The sequence below is a fragment of the Achroia grisella genome, unplaced genomic scaffold, assembly GCF_030625045.1.
Source record: "Achroia grisella isolate CSIRO2021 unplaced genomic scaffold, CSIRO_AGI_Agris_v1 utg598, whole genome shotgun sequence".
In the NCBI taxonomy this organism is placed as follows: Eukaryota; Metazoa; Arthropoda; class Insecta; order Lepidoptera; family Pyralidae; genus Achroia; species Achroia grisella.
This window is the reverse complement of record NW_026712958.1, coordinates 1,218,682-1,235,869: the sequence shown is the minus strand read 5'-3', so window position 1 is coordinate 1,235,869 and position 17,188 is coordinate 1,218,682. Positions and strand designations below refer to the sequence as shown.

The 17,188-nt window shown below is 35.0% G+C and overlaps 1 protein-coding gene across 1 annotated transcript; it reads left to right on the top strand.

Moving 5' to 3' along the window:
* Positions 1–162: 162 nt before the first annotated feature.
* LOC131848894 (TBC1 domain family member 22B) lies at positions 163–8,329 on the top strand. Its single transcript, XM_059198854.1, has 4 exons — positions 163–790; positions 2,645–2,857; positions 6,563–6,829; positions 7,400–8,329. Exons 1-4 carry the CDS (start codon positions 245–247, stop codon positions 7,805–7,807), a joined length of 1,434 nt encoding a protein of 477 aa, XP_059054837.1. The 5' UTR covers positions 163–244; the 3' UTR covers positions 7,808–8,329.
* The last annotated feature ends 8,859 nt before the right edge of the window (positions 8,330–17,188 follow it).

Here is a 17,188-nt window from a genome sequence, read left to right as displayed (position 1 = left end):
GATTCTAACACTTCATAATAATTTATAATATCATTATAATAAATACCAAATACGTTTAAAGTATTATTTCAATTTAAAATTTTCATCTTTTACTAAGTAAACAAATCAATCCGTTTCATCATATGGCAGGCAATAAAAAGCAATTATTTGTCTCTGGTTAGTTAGTAATGTAATGTCATATCAACATTTTTCATATATTGTTGTTCAACAAAGTTATTTATAATGTTCTTGTATATATTTTATTATGGAAAGTTATCAACCCGAATATGACAAGAACGGTTTACTGCCTGAGACCTTCTGGAGGACACCACATCGTGCGTACCCGGGTAGACCTCTGCAAAGGGTTGGTCAGACCGAGGTTATGTCTGGGTCTTCATATCAACAGTTCCAGGCTTCTGTGAACGATGCCTGGGACTTGGGCGACGACGACATCGTGTCTGGAATAGCCGAAACGAAAATTTCAAAAGCTATATCACAAACCGCGGCGTTGAATGTGATTAATTCCCATAGAAATAGTAGTAAAAAGTTAAGTGATTTGCAAGAGACTGAAAATGTGACGCCCCGTGTAGAAGTTAGGAAGAATGAAGTCAGGAAGTCTGGTGGTCCAGGAGGGTCCTCGGGGCCCATGCGCCATTATCCAGGGCGTCCGCGGGCGGTGAGACCGTCTGCTTTGCTTTCAAAGGAGGAGAGCAGTGAATCAAAATTGGAGAGATTCCAGCAAATTCATGAAAGCACTGTTGTTGACCTGAATGAGTTGAAGCAACTCAGTTGGTCAGGAATTCCAGTTAAAGTGAGTAATAATAATTATCTTGAAGAAAACTAATAATATATGTACTTGCAATAGTGTTATAAAAAAAAAAGTGGATTATTGAGAATTCTGCCATCTAGACCTATATAAGTGAGGTCATTCATAGAACATTTCTGCCTCTATATTATTGTGCTATATTATTCAATTGCAACTTCAAATTGACATTACCCTAGATCAGTACCCTCCAGTAGTCCCCATCTCTACTGAGAAGGTGTGTCCCATGAATTACTGAAAAATAAAAAATTCTGCCTAGTGGGTGTTTGAATCTTTTTAAATTTTTCATCTTTTAATCAATCCTTTCAATTCTCTCTGTTCTAAGCTATATATACCACATGATGGTATAGTCATCTTTGATATTCCCGGTTCACATTTTACCCAGTTCAGAACAGGGTAAAAAGTGAACCGCAAACTCTACTACATCCCTTACTACCAATGTGGTAGCACCTCATCCTTGCTCTGCCACTGCATCTTCAACCAGGTATAGAAAGTTGCGGCTCATAATTTCCAATAAACTTAGCAACATTCTTTTTATATTAAAATAGGCATAATGTGTACAGAAGGCATTCTACTGTACTATACTACCTTCACAGCATACTTTCATGCATTTTTCGCAATACCTGTTAAATTTCTTTATATAATTTATAATGTTAAAAATTGAATCATTCGCTTAAGAAACTTAAATAATAGATTTTAATAAGAAATCACTAGGAAATTGTTAATGAAACAGTAAGTAAACATATAATGAAATATTTAAATTCACATTCTATATAATTTTAATAAAAAGTCTATTTTCGAATTGCCCCTCTGTGGGGTGTGTGGGTTCCATGTTGGAAACACTGGTTTAGACTGTATGTAGGTTTAAAACAGTTATTCATTTATAGTGCTATGAGTTTTTTATTTTACAAATTTGTTGACCTACTGAATTATTTAACATGTTGAAGACATTGAATTGAAGAATCTTATTTCTAACATCAGGACTGGCATTTTTTTTATTGTTAATTACATATATGTTTTTAGTGTACAATAATTTGAGGTAGACATTATTTAACCCCTAGATTTATTTCAATTAAAGGCCAGCGGGTGATCCCGGTCCCAATGTGTAAATTTACTTTCATTGCGGAGGGACCCACCAGTGATAATGTGGTCTTTAATATGTTAATCTCCTGTATTGCACCTAACAAGTATAGGAGGGTTCTGCTGAATGCAAATGTAATATTTATTTATTTATTTTAAAGTGATTAATAGTGAAGTTTACATGTTACTAATCATATTGAATTGTCCTGTTCTCATTACAAATCTTCACAAATAGTATTACTAAACAGATTATGCCTATGATCCAAATATAATATAATAATTTGATGGTAATGATATGGTGCATTTCCTGGTCAATTTGCCACAAGGCTAACTGACCTAACCTCAGGCTCATCCAGTGCCCCACCAGAGTATACTGTTAGCGCAGGTGATGACACCATTCTATTAACAACCCAAAAAAAAAACTTAAAATTTACTAGCTTCATCCCATCTCCACCATTGTATGAAATTCCAATTCAAATTAAAAAATCATTTATTCATGTAGGACATTTTCGCTGCTTATGAATGTAAATTTTTTTACCATCCAGTTCAGTATATAGATCCAATTGAGAAGAACTTGCAAGAAACTCACTTGAATTAATTATATTCTTAAAGCCAGTGGATTTACAATGTATATTTATATAGGTGTCTATGTCTAACATTAAATGAAAATCCCGTGCTTGAACAACTATTGCCATGCCTATGAAATCTCTCATTATGAAATATTTATATAAAATATCTTATTATTTAAACTGACTGTTACAGGCTCGAGCTATAACATGGCGTCTGCTTGCCGGATACCTGCCCGCCAACTCAGAACGGCGCGTAGAGACTTTAGAGCGGAAGCGTGCGGACTACAAACACTTAGTGCGACAGTACTACGACGCGGAGAGAGATGATGACACATACAGACAAATACACATAGACATACCCCGGATGAGTCCACTGGTTGCGCTGTTCCAACAGAGTACTGTTCAGGTTGGAGAATATAGTTGTCATATATACAAATTACGTGTCACGTTGTTTGTCCGCAATAGATTACTAAGTTACTGAAACTATTGCAAATTTGATTTGCAGATTGTGTGCTATTTGATCCAACTTGAGAGATAGGATAGCTTACATCTCAATTCATAGTTGCAATTCAAATTAAAAAATCATTTATTCATGTACGACATTTTAGCCGCTTATGAACGGCAAAGTTTTTACATTATATTTTTTTCCTACCGTCCAGTTCGGTATATAGATCCAATTGAGAAGAACTGGCAAGAAACTCAATTGATATTATTATATTGCAAATTATTTTTATATATAAAGAAACTGTCAGCCACAGCACCGCGTGTCTGCTAGTACTTAATAATAATATCTCTAGACAGATTTTTTTATTGCTATCAATGTACCATGTCAGGTTGACCTCGACGCGGTATTCCCTGGAAACCATCGTGATAAATTCTTGGTGAATTTGTCACAATGGGCTGACCAGACCTCATGCTAATTTATCATCCTCCACTGGTGCCCCGCTAGCGCAAATCGTTAGCACAGGCGGGTGTACCATTCCACTGTCATCAATAGAAAAACAATATCTCTTAATTCATACATCATCATCATCAGCCCACTGCAGTCCACTGCTGGACATTCATAATACTTAATTCATACAGCGCCATCTAACTAAGCAGACATATACATAGACAAACCCCAGATGAGTCCACTCGTCGCGCTATTTTAGCAGAGTACTGTTCAGGTTGGAGAAAATAGTTGTTATATATACTTAACTAGCAGACCAGCCACGCATTGCTGTGGCCAAGGTTCTTAAATAAAATAATATTGCGACTATAAATTGAGATGTAAGCTATCATATCTTTCAAGTTGGATCAAATTGCACACAATGTGTAAATCAAATTTGCAATCGGTTCAGTAGTTTAGGAGTCCACCGCGAACAAACAACGTGACACGAATTTTTTATATATAAAGATAATTAATATTTATTATATATTACATATAAACCTTCCTCTTGAATCACTCTATCTATTAAAAAATAACCGCTTCAAAATCCGTTGCGTAGTTTTTAAGATTTAAGCATACATAGTGACGGACAGACAGCGACAGCGACTTTGTTTTATACTACGTAATGATATCCCTGAACAATTCACACAGCGCCATCTAGTCCCAAGCTAAGTAGAGTCTGTGTTATGAGTACTAAACAAGTGATATAAAGACATATATAATATTTTTTTTGTAAATACATAACATATACAACATAATAAAAAAAAATATTATATAAAAATAATTATTACACAGGACATTTCACATGCCATCTAATCTCTAGTGTCATCTAAGTAATAATATTTTTTTTTATAACATACATAGAAACCACCCAGACCGATACAATCATACTCATGATTACAAATGTTTGTACCACGCCCCCCCCACTGTATAACATGGCCACAGATTATCTAGTTATTTACTAGTGATAAGATTTTTTACTTTATCTATAATATACAAACCATCAATCAAAGTTGATATGACAACATCTTACTAATATTAGGTAGGTCGCCGCGTAGGTCACCCGTGACTTCATAATGTCTGGATCTTTGCGCCGCGTAGGTCACCGATGACTTCATAATGTCTGGATCTTTGCGCCGCGTAGGTCACCCGTGACCTCACTTTAGAGATGTGTTGGGTGCCGGCGCGTGATTTTTTCATACATTTGTAGTACTAGAATGACCGGAGCGGCGCTCAACAACAATACTCTCTCATAACCTCGTGGCGCACGCGAATACAAAATGTGTTTTTTGTCTCACAGCGCCACGGTGGTCACTGGTGACCGAAATGAAGTTTCTTTATTTTTCTGGAAAATTTCAATCCCAAATTAAAAATCAAAGGGATTTTTTTTTCATACAAAAAAAGTATTTTTGGCATCTTTATAATTGCGTTTAGCGTGTTAAACGTATTTCGATGAAACTTTACAGCAATATAGCTTATACATCAGAATAACACAGGCTATGAGTTTCACACGGATTTTATAATTTTCATTGCGAATGATGTTTAGTGAAGGTTGTAATTTAAAAAAGTTTTATGTAAATTGAGCGAAATATAATGATAAATGATCAAGTAACTGTGATACAGGCGAAGCTGCGCGGATCAGCTAGTTTACAAATAAATCATTTATTTATTTAATTATTGCTTCTTACATGGTACAATACATTTCACATCATACTCTTTGTAATATATAAAATTCTCTTGTCACAGAATTAGTTAGCGTACTTCTCCGAAACGGCTTAATAAATTTAGATGAAATTTCGAAAATTTAGAAGAATAATTTCCCTGTTTTTATACTTCTAAGTGAAATGGGTAACCCAGTATTTTTTTTTTATATATTTTGAACAAAATTTATTTATCTTTTTCGACAACTCATCATGGGACTGTTTATGAGATGACTAAAATGCCATCATATCCTGGACTACATCAGCTACCTGCCAATAAGGGTCTTGTAAAATCTGTCCAGCCATTTCAGAGATTAACCGGAACAACATACAGACAGACAAGAATTGTAAAAAGTGTTATTTTGGTGTATCTAACGTATTTATATTCATATGCATGTAGTAAAAAACTGTTATTTCTATATTACAAACAGACACTCCAATTTTATTTATATGTATCCTGCATAGCATAGTAGCATAAGTTACTGCTTATTGTATTACTTAGAAGTATAGAAGCAGGTAACCTATTCACCTGTTTTTATACTTCTAAGTGAAATAGGTAACCGAGTATTTTTTTTAAATATTTTGGACAAAATTTATTTAACTTTTTCGACAACTCATCATGGGACTGTATATGAGACGACTAAAATGCCATCATATCCTGAAGCTAGAAGACCGACAGTAGCTCTAGGCTGCTGAGTAGAAATTTCCAATAGTAAGCTGCTCTAGATAACAAGCATCTCAGAACAGATAGTGTATAAATCATAGTTGAATATTTGTGGAGATAGGTCGCTGGTTCATATCCGGTTCGAAGGACCATTAACTATGTATAAATCATAGTAGAATATTTGTGGAGATAGGTCGTTGGTTCATATCCGGCTCGAAGGACCATTAACTATGTATAAACCATAGTTGAATATTCGTGGAGATAGGTCGCTGGTTCATATCCGGCTCGAAGGAATATTAACTATGTATAAATCATAGTTGAATATTTGTGGAGATAGGTCGTTGGTTCATATCCGGCTCGAAGGACCATTAACTATGTATAAACCATAATTGAATATTTGTGGAGATAGGTCGCTGGTTCATATCCGGCTCGAAGGACCATTAACTATGTATAAATCATAGTTGAATATTTGTGGATATAAATGAAACGCCATGATGGAATTTTCACATCTCCAATAATATTTTTTATTCTTAAAACAAATGAATGCGAAGCGCGTTCGTAATTTAAAATAATTACAAAAGAGTTTTTATGTCTCGTACATAAAGTTGTAGAAAAAAATATATAGACATAATATTTTTGACATTAAATAATACATACAACCCTAAATTTTAATATATAAATAGTATATACTAGTGTTAACCCCTCACTAATAGCTATGCCTCACTGTTGGGGTGACTGGTGGAGATCTCTTTTAGAGATTGTCCACATTTGCTCACTTTGCATGTATATAAATTAATGAATAACAATTCTGATCATCAGGTGATGTTCGAACGTATACTCTACATCTGGGCTATCCGACACCCAGCCTCCGGATATGTCCAAGGCATCAACGACCTGGTGACGCCGTTCTTCATGGTCTTCCTCCAGGAGGCCGCCCCTGGGCAGGAGCTGGACAATTTCCCCCTGGATAAGCTCACGGAGTCGCAGCGTGATATCATAGAGGCCGACTCGTTCTGGTGTCTCTCCAAGTTCTTGGACAGTATACAGGATAATTATATATTTGCTCAACTCGGAATTCAGTATAAGGTAAGTCCTTTTTTTATAAATTATTTATATTATTAACTGGGTCTTAACACGACTACTTTATGGCAAACTAGCTATTTTCTAGTATAAAAGATGTTTTTAATAAAATGACATCAGCTACCTGCCAATAAAAGTTCCGTCAAAATCGGTCCCGCCATTTCAGAGATAAGCCGGAACAAACAGACAGGCAGAAAAATAAAAAAAAATATTTTGGTGTATGTACCTTATTTATACTTATATGCAAGTAGTAAAAAACGGTTATTTCAATATTATAAACAGACACTCCAATTTTATATGTATAGTAGCCTAAGTTACTCCTTATTGCATCAGCTTCTTGCCAATAAAGGTCTCGTCAAAATCGGTCCAGCCATTTCAGAGATAAACCGGAACAAACAGACAGACAGACAAAAATTTTAAAAGTGTTATTTTGGTGTATGTACCGTATTTATATTCATATGCACGTAGTAAAAAATGGTTATTTCAATATTACAAACAGAGACTCCAATTTTATTTATATGGTATAGATTACAAAGAATTCCGTACCTCGTCTTTCAAATATGATATTACATGCAGGTGAACCAGTTAAAAGATCTGATCCGCCGTGTAAATCTACCCCTCCACGAACACCTGCAAACCCATGGCGTGGACTACCTCCAATTCTCGTTCCGGTGGATGAACAACCTCCTCACCAGGGAGATACCACTGCCATGCACCATCCGCTTATGGGACACCTACCTCGCAGAGTCTGATGGCTTCGCTACCTTCCAGCTATACGTATGCGCAGCTTTCCTACTCCACTGGCGCGAGCGTCTCATGCTGGAAAAGGATTTCCAAGGCCTCATGATATTACTGCAAAACGTACCGACTCAGAACTGGACGGACTCAAATATTAGTATGTTAGTGGCTGAAGCGTATAGGTTGAAGTTCGCGTTCGCTGATGCCCCCAATCACCTGCACAATGCTGGTAAGTCTGACAGGTGACGTGGGGGAAGCGGACGAAAGGATACGAGTGGATATGGCAGGGTAAATATAGATGTGTCCAAATTAGGCCTGTTATAATTTCTAATATGATATTAATGTACTATGATTTTTTTATTTTCATACCCCTACTTTATGGCTTAACAACAAATGAGCATGCGGCTCACCTGATGGTAAGAGATTACCGCCGCCCATGAGCACCCGCAATACCGGGGTAATTGCATGTGTGTTGCCAGTTTAAGAAGGAAAAAGCTCTGGTTTTAATATCGTATCAGTTCGGAAATACCATTGCTGTAAGGTGATTTAACAATGTGGTTGTGCGTGGCAAAAAGTTTTCATTGGTTGGCATTCATAAAGATGATCAGGATGGTATTTTAGTTTCTGGTAGTACGATTTAAAATTAATTTTAATTTGCTGTAATCGATCGATTATAATCGTTAAATTACTCAATATAAGGAAAAGTTTAAATCGTTAAATGAATCGAGTTAATGCTTAATGTAAATCGTTAAATTTTTAAAGGTTAATTTATTATAATCGTTAAATTAATCGAGTTAACGATAAATTTTTATTGTTAAATTACTCGGAGTTAATGATTAATTAAAATTAACTTAATCGATTCAACGATTAGTTTTATTCCCTATTAGGGCAATATATATTAATACCGGTAAAGTGCATATAGTGTGTCTATACAGATAGTTTTATTAAATGGTTAGGGGTTTTCGTAAATTATATATATATATATACACGAATTTCATGCTGTAACTACAATGCTAACAAATTTCTGCTGTAGTCAGCAGCGTTTATTGCCGAATACTCCTGTATATTACCTGCCTTTACATCCTTTCACGAGTGATTTAGCGCGGGAAAAACAGCGCCCACAATAGGCTCGGAGTTTGCGTTTCTGATAGGTCGGGATTGACCAATCAACCGTTTGTTTTTATAGTGATGTGACCAAATAACCTTGAAACAGCGCAGTTTGATGTGTTATGACTTTTAAAAACCGATCGTTTTTATATTTGTTTAGTAGTTAATAGCTAATAATTTTAGCCCAAAATTAAAACGTTTATTGTAAATTGGAATAATGATTAAATTTTTTATGTTATGTTTAACTCATTATAAAGCAAATAAATGTTATTTAAAAATTTGCCGTAACTTGTACGTCAGTTCAAAGTTATGTACATCACCCATTCGATCCCGACCTGTCCGAAACGCAAATTCTGAGCCAGCCGGACTGCAACTTTTTTTGTTTACTCTCGCCCGTTTGTGTGTATGGTTCATGAGATTTTCTTTTTAAATTTTATTTTTTATATCACAGATTTTATTTATCAGAGACTCATAAAGATTTGTAAATTATTAATAACTCTATATTTATGTTATTGGTCTATAGTCAAATGCCCGCCATTTTGCAATGGTAATGAAGTTATTACAAAATGGCGCTAAAGCACGCACGATTGAATGACGCGGGAATGCTGGAACTGGCGCGCGCGGTCTCTCTCGTTCTCTTTGTCTACATTTATATGCTCATTCTTTCTTATATGAAAACCTATTCGTGCGTAAAAGACAGTATGTGTAAAGGAAAATTGAGAATTATTATGTTTTAAAAAAATCTCTTATTAGTAACATTGTCAATGACGTAACGATACAAAGAACCTGTAAAAGAGGCAGATGTTACGGCCTATACATGATTCTCCTCGTAAAAACTTTTTTTACAACAAATGCGTTAAAACTGTATTTTTTACTTATGTTTGCAACTAAGTAGGCAACTTAAATCAATTAAAGCAATTTTTTTTTATAATGTCATTGTAAAAACTTTATTTTTTACAACAAATGCATTGAGACGTATTTTTTTTTACTTATGTATGCAACTAAGTAGGTAAAATGTGTAATAATAAATGTTGGGAGTTGGTATTCACTGACCGGGAGCGTTTTCCGGCTGGGGGTCCGTGGCATTTTGCCGACTTGCCACCCTGTAGTTACGGCACTGAACATTGCAACCTTCATTTGTTTGTGAATCTGTATAGAATATAGTATAAATTACATAATATATATACAACCACGGTTTCAACTCGCATACAGTTTATTATATATTTGTAAACAACCTACAATTAACAGGAAGTAAATACATAAAACTGTTTCATACAATAAATAACAATGGAATAGTTATTTTAATTTTAATTAATTAAATGTAACATTATTTCACAAGCCTTTTGTAATGTAAACCACAGGAGTGATGTTACAATTATCATGTTTTGTTATATATCTTTTATTAAAATTATATTTTTATCCTCATGTTAATATTTAAGTATTGAACTTTGACCATATGACCTTTTTTTTGGACCACCCTAACCGTTGGCTGGAGCTGGCCTTTATCAGCTTCACCGGACAATTGAGGGAAAGTGCAGATGACACTCCAAACCCGCAGGACTTATGGAGCGGGCTGAAGCCCAACTCCCGCCTGACGGATACGACTTTAGTCTGAGGGCATCGCTAGGGGCTCCAACCTCGACTCTGACAGTCTTAATTACAATAACTGCGTGAATTGCACGGGGCATTTATTGTAGGGATCCCCATGACCTTTCAATGCGTGAACTAATATAGGTAATAATCACGAAAACTTTGATAGCGAGTTTTAGAACACCGTACAATTATATATATTTGTTGATAACTCATAAGAAGGTAACAAAGACATTTTTACAGTAATAAGTAAAATTAACAAACACAACGAAAAAATACACAAATAGTAGTAAGAAAAATATCATGCCTGAAATGTACGAAACAATTTTGGAGATTTCTTTTTACCTTCTTCGTACCTCTGTATTCAGGACGCAGGTATGTAGAATACTATGTATAAAGTCTGTATCTTCTTTCTTATCCGATATAATACTAATAATCTCAGGACAATTCACACAGCGTCATCTAGACCCAAGTTAATCTAGCTAAAGCTTACGTTATGGGTACTAGATACCTGATACAAATACATAGATTTTTTTTTTGTAAATACATACATAATATACATAAAAAACACCCAGACCGATACAAACAATCATACTCACAAATGTTTGTGCCGTGCGAGGAATCAAACCCGCGACCATCGGACGTAAAGCGGTGTGCTAGACCGCTAGACCACCGAGGTCGTCGTATACTAAGTTTATATAATTTTTGAACTGTTAAATGTAATACAGTGTAACTTAATATTGCATATATAACGACTTCCTCGATTTAACAATTTCTTCATAATCCCCCTGAATTGTTCATCAGAGTCAATATAATAGAAAAATTATCTACTAATAGTAATAAATAATAATATTTATTATTATTTATTGCTAGAACAAAAGATAGATATACATTTGAGATCGTACACTGTTTGTCGAAAAAAAACTATCAGAATCAGTCCCGCCGGAATATTTTAAACTAAGCCTAAAATACAGCACGTCCCGGGAAATACGGGTCGTCTGGCAACGCTACTCATGAATACAAAAGTTTGTGCCATGCGAGGAATCCAACTCGCGACCATCGGAAGTGAGATGGTGTACTAAATCGCTAGACTACCGACTATTAACTTAATATAAATTTATTTTATCGAATTAGGTGTTGTTTTGCGTTGCCATTTCACTATTTAATGGATTTATAATATTTTGTTTAATTCCGCGATAATTACCATGTGTGAGACCACAAATATTCAGTTTTTTTTTCGGACTACTCTAATGTCATTGGCCGCAGTTGGCCTTTACAGCTTCACCGGACGATAGGGGGCGAGTGCAGATGGCACTCCAAACCAAGGAAGGACTTATGGAGCGGCTGAAGGCCAACTCCGCCTGACGGATACGACTTTAGTCTGAGGGCACCACTAGGGGTTCGAACCACGGTTCAGGCCGTCGTAACATCGATCCCCGTTAAATTGGACGGGGGATCGATCGGAGGGGGAACATTCAGTGTGGAACCTTGACTACCGTTACAACCTTCTCTAATGTAGAACAAATTCCGACTGTTATTGAGTCTACACCTATATTGCGACACGTGTATCATCCCTGAACGAGGCATTATCAGGCATTGAATAGAGTCCGGATATAGCTTGGAAGCCTAGTGTTGACTGTTCGGTGACCAAACCGCGACTACTACAACCGCCAAAATAATGTTTGTTGAAAATATAAATAAAAATTTGACCACGTGAACGCACCTTACGATTATTATTTTTAATAAAAAAGTATATGTACATAATAAATAAGTCATTTGTACTTTGTCATATTAAATTGTATCATAATTTAGGTGGGTATTACATTATCAAATGACATGTTTTTATAAACGAAAATATCTAAAGGTAAAAGAGGTAATGCGATCTGATATTTGATAATGCAATGCTCCCTTGTTGTTATTAGTATAACATGAAATATAATAATATCAATGTATCCACAGGGATATCTAACATATAAAATAACCAAACTTTGTCAGGGAACCATTTTATACATATATATGTTAATGCCTCATAGTATTCACATCGCGCATACAGCTATGACGCGATCGTCATCGTACTGCGCCTGCGCGCCGTGCAATATATTGCATCTGTGGCGCATGTAGGATTGCGCGGGAAATCTCAAAATGGCTTCTGCAGACATACTGATTTATTGTTGTACTCCTAATTCTTCTACATAACGTTGTATATCTGTAATTTACTTTTATTTTAATATACTACTTTTATATACAACAAATCGAATATAAATACCTAACATATATATAGTATATGTATAAATAAGATTTGAATAAATATATATGTTATATGTGCATGAGGTCAGGTCAATTAGCATATTGTGGCCAAGCACTAAGAATTTATCACAATGGTTGAACCAAGTGAACCACGTCAGGTCAACCTGACATGCTGTATTGCTAGGTATGGGGTTATAAGTCACCTGACTATCCCAATGTTAGGGGAGTTACATATTCCTTATGAAAAGTGGCGGGGACCAGTGGAAGATGATAAGATGAGCATGAAGTCAGGTCAGTTAGCCCATCCTGACAAATTCATCAGTAATTTATCACGATGGTTTCCAGGGGGAACCGCGTGGAGGTCAACCTGACATGGTACATTGCTAGCAATGAGATCATCAGTCCACATTACTAACAATCTCTTTCTAATGACTTCTAAACTAATGACCCAATTGTTAGTAACACAACCACGCGGCTCTCCCCGGAAACCATCGTGATAAATTCAGCAGGGCTAATAGACCTGACTTCATGCTCATCTTATCATCCTCCACTGGTGCCCAACCAGCGTAAACCGTAAGCGCAGGCGGGACAACCAATCCATTATCCATCCAACTTACCTCTTGTCATACAATGTCACACTACCATCTTGTCATACAATGTCACATGTTTGTCGAGGTCCATCCGTAAGGCGGGACAACCAATCCATTATCCATCCACTTGTGACATGTGTGTGACAAGAGGTGACAAGAGGTAAGTTGGATGAAAAGATGATCCTATTTCTCATCTTGTCGTCCTTCACTGGTGCCCAACCAGCGTAAACCGTAAGCGCAGGCGGGACAACCAATCCATTATCCATCCAACTTACCTCTTGTCATACAATGTCACACTTTGTCGAGGTCCATCCAACTTACCACTTGTGACATTGTGTGACAAGAGGTAAGTTGGATGAAAAGATGAACCTATTTCTCATCTTGTCGTCCTCCATTGGTGCCCAACCAGCGTAAACCGTAAGCACAGGCGGGTGCACCATTCCATTATCATACATTAAAAAAAATAGGTCTACATTTTGGGCCTAAATACAAATCATGTTTGATATTCGAGGCAGCTTAAACTATAAATGTTACGACACGATTATTTTGAGTGTTTTATAACCTCTGTTTATGTAATATTTGATTTTATTGATATGTTATTTTAATTAAATATAGCACTATTATAAAAGAAAGTTTGTTTTAATTGAACCCTAAGAACACCCTTAGACTCGTTGGTCCAGCGGTTTAGTACACCGCTTTACTTTAGATGGTCGCGGGTTCGATGGCTCGCACGATCAAACTTTTGTATGCATAAGTATCTCTCACTCTATGCACTCTATAGGTAGAAGAGAAAGTTACCATCAGACATACTGACAGATTGCTTGCCATTACAGTTTATTTAAGAGCCTCGGTGGTCTAGTGGTATAACATACCGCTTTACTATCCGATAATCGCGGGTTCGATTCCTCGCACGGTACAAACATTTGTATTCCTGAGTATGATTATTTGTATCGGTCTAGGTATCTTCTATGTATAATATGTAGGTATGTATTTATTTACAATAAAAATGTATCTATGTATTTATATCAGTTTCTAATACCTATAACACAAGCTCTGCTTAGCTTGAGACTAGATAGCGCTGTGTGATTTGTCCTGAGATATTATTATTACAAGTAGTAACCTATTTCAGACACCAGCTTCTTACAACAATTGATTGTAATGATAAATCTTTGCAATGTATTATCTAAAACACTACATGTATCTGTTCCCAATCTGTACAATGTTTGTACAGATAAATTAAAAAAAAAAATATTGGTATGTTTTCGTTTCTCACCTTTTTTTGCTGGGGTTTTTACGCTTTGCGGCGTCTTTATTATTATTATTATATAAAAAATCCATCAGCATTCCATAGTCTCGCAACTTACAAAAAGAGCGAGCAATAGATTTATGCAGATTTAGTAGATTTTAACAGTGCTACAGGTCTTAGCACCTGACAATAGCCCAAAACCCTCAATAAAAAAATAAAAAATGTCGCGCAGGTTTCGACCTTCAAAACCATACGGTACCCTACTCGCAGTAACATCGAAATCATTATGCGCATGCCCAGACCCCAACCTTGACCTCCACATTATGACATTGACTCTCAGCAACTGACCCTTAAATTTTCACTAACACTCCTATAAAGGAAATAACTGTATACAGCCAAAACGTGATATTGATACGTAGTCCTGTTATTTTTTACGTGCTACTCCAGTGTAGAAACATGTTATTTTTCAACTGTTACGTTATATGTTATGTGAATCGATACAGCTGATCTGGGTTGGCTTAACCTTGAACTGAAAGTGTGTAAGTAGATCAAGATAACAGTTCCAGATGCTGCGGTTATAATCTGTGAGTACGTATAAATTAAAAACAAATATATATTTTTAGATAAAATCAAATAAAAAATATGCATTCATTTAAAAATATAGTATGTATCATTTAAATAATAATATATAGTATTTTACTAAGTATATTATTAGATATATTTTGAAATGAAATAAATAATTTATTCGTATAGGAAATTTTAGCTTATGAACGTCAAATTTTTGTAATTAATATTTTTTCTCTACCGACCAGTTCAGTGCACAGATTAAATAGAAATAACATAAACTCTAATATTAAGAAAATTTAATGTAATTTCGGCCAAGAAAGAAAACGAAATATTACTATTGAAATAATAAAAAATAAAGATTTTTTTATTTAAATGGAAAACAAGTTAACGACCCACTTGAACTACGATGGTAAGTGGTAATCGTCGTTTATAAATAACAGTGCAACCGACCAAGGGCTGATCCAGGTTTGGCGCCAGGAGGGGGTCACAGTCGTGGTCAAGTCAAGAACTTATAATTTAATTTCGATAACAATAGATAGATACAAATAAAAAGTAGATATTTTATTAATATACGTAAATAGTGTACTTAAAGATATTAACAAAATCTGTATGGTAACAAAATATATAAATAAATCATTATGTTGAATTAGTGGTCCACCTAAGTCCTAGGCTCAGGGGGAGGTCATAACCCCCATGACCTCCCCCCTGGATCCGTTGTTGCAACCGACATTGCTAAATACACTGGATGAATGACGCTCGTCATATAGAAAAAGTTAATAGGTCTTTTATAGGAATAGGTATAAAAATTTACAATAAGATACAAAAGGATATATTGGAATTACCCTTAAATAAATTCAAAACATCTGTTAATTCATATTTACTGAGTAAAGCCTAATATTCACTAAACGATTACTTGAATGACAAGCGTGCATGGCAATAGTTGTGGCATATGGCATGCACAAGATTTTCATTTAATGTTAGACATAAACACCAATATACATACATTGCAAATTAACTGGCTATTAAAAAAAGTAACTTAATCGAGTTTCTTGCCAGTTCTTCTAAATCCTAGGGTACTGGCACTAGTAGAAAAAGTTAAAACCAATAGGAATAGCTATAACAGAAATTACCTAATCAAATTATTTTAAATTGGTTCTATAATTGCTAGAATTAAATCCAAACATAATAGATACGTGGCTGCGAATTAAATATGAATCTATTTCGACGTCATCGGCTGACGAGGCGACATGGATATATGAGAAGCGTTCACAGAAATGGTAATTTATTTCATTTTTGTTGTTAGTTTTAGGCCACATTGTATTAAAATTTACAGTAATTAAGAGTTTTGGCATTGTAATCAATGAAAAGTATCATGTTTTTCTTAATAATTATTAAATAATAAAGTGGCCGACTACTGGGTTATTTTTATATACATTATCTAGTACTCAACCACCCCTGGCTGACTACTGGTTTTAACGCTGTTTGTCAAAAACCCAATAGTCGGCCACTTAAATATTCAGTAAATGGCGAGTACTGGTGAAAGTAGACCCAGTATTCAACCGTCCATATTTAAATTGTTTTTTATACAAAAAAAAAGAAAAAAAAGCAGCTCTAGATTCTACCAAAAGTAAAGTGAAGGAGACTACAAAGAAGAAAAATTATGATTATGATAAGGAATTGAGCGTAAAATGCACAAAGACAGGCTGTGATTTAGTGGAAATCAAATCAAAATAAAATAAAAATTCTCAGTAATATACTTCTATCTCCTGAAACTCCTGACACAGAAACCTGTAAGGAAGATAAGCTCCTAAAAAAAATGTTAATCGGCGACTTTTAGAAAGAAGAACAAGAAGAAGAAGAACTTGAAATCTTTTTAAATACTGATGTTACTAAAGAAGTTTCCGACTGATTTAAATATAAGTTAGATAGGTATTTGATTGTTGTGATTGTTAGGGCACAGTTAAGTCCTTTTAGGTTCTATGACCGGACTAATTGTTTATTTATGTTCTTAATCTTTAAGCTTGAAACTATTGATCTTAAGAGAGGCTGACCACTGGTGGCAAATTAACTAGTTTTTGCTATTAAAAATTTTGTTAAAAAGTATTTTTCACTTTATTAAAGGATAAATTTGTAATTTTTGTTAATTTTGTAACAAAGTTTAATAAATGCCAGTTAAATTATACACAAGACTTTCAATTTACTCTTTCTAATATTTTCTATATAACCCAGACTTACCACTAAAAGGCTGACTACTGGTGCCAGTACCCTATATACCTACTG

Coding starts and splice junctions, on each gene's coding strand:
- LOC131848894 (XM_059198854.1), top strand. CDS start 245: ATGGAAAGTTATCAACCCGAATATGACAAGAACGGTTTACTGCCTGAG. Junction 791..2,644: donor GGTCAGGAATTCCAGTTAAA/GTGAGTAATAAT, acceptor TGACTGTTACAG/GCTCGAGCTATAACATGGCG. Junction 6,830..7,399: donor AACTCGGAATTCAGTATAAG/GTAAGTCCTTTT, acceptor TATTACATGCAG/GTGAACCAGTTAAAAGATCT.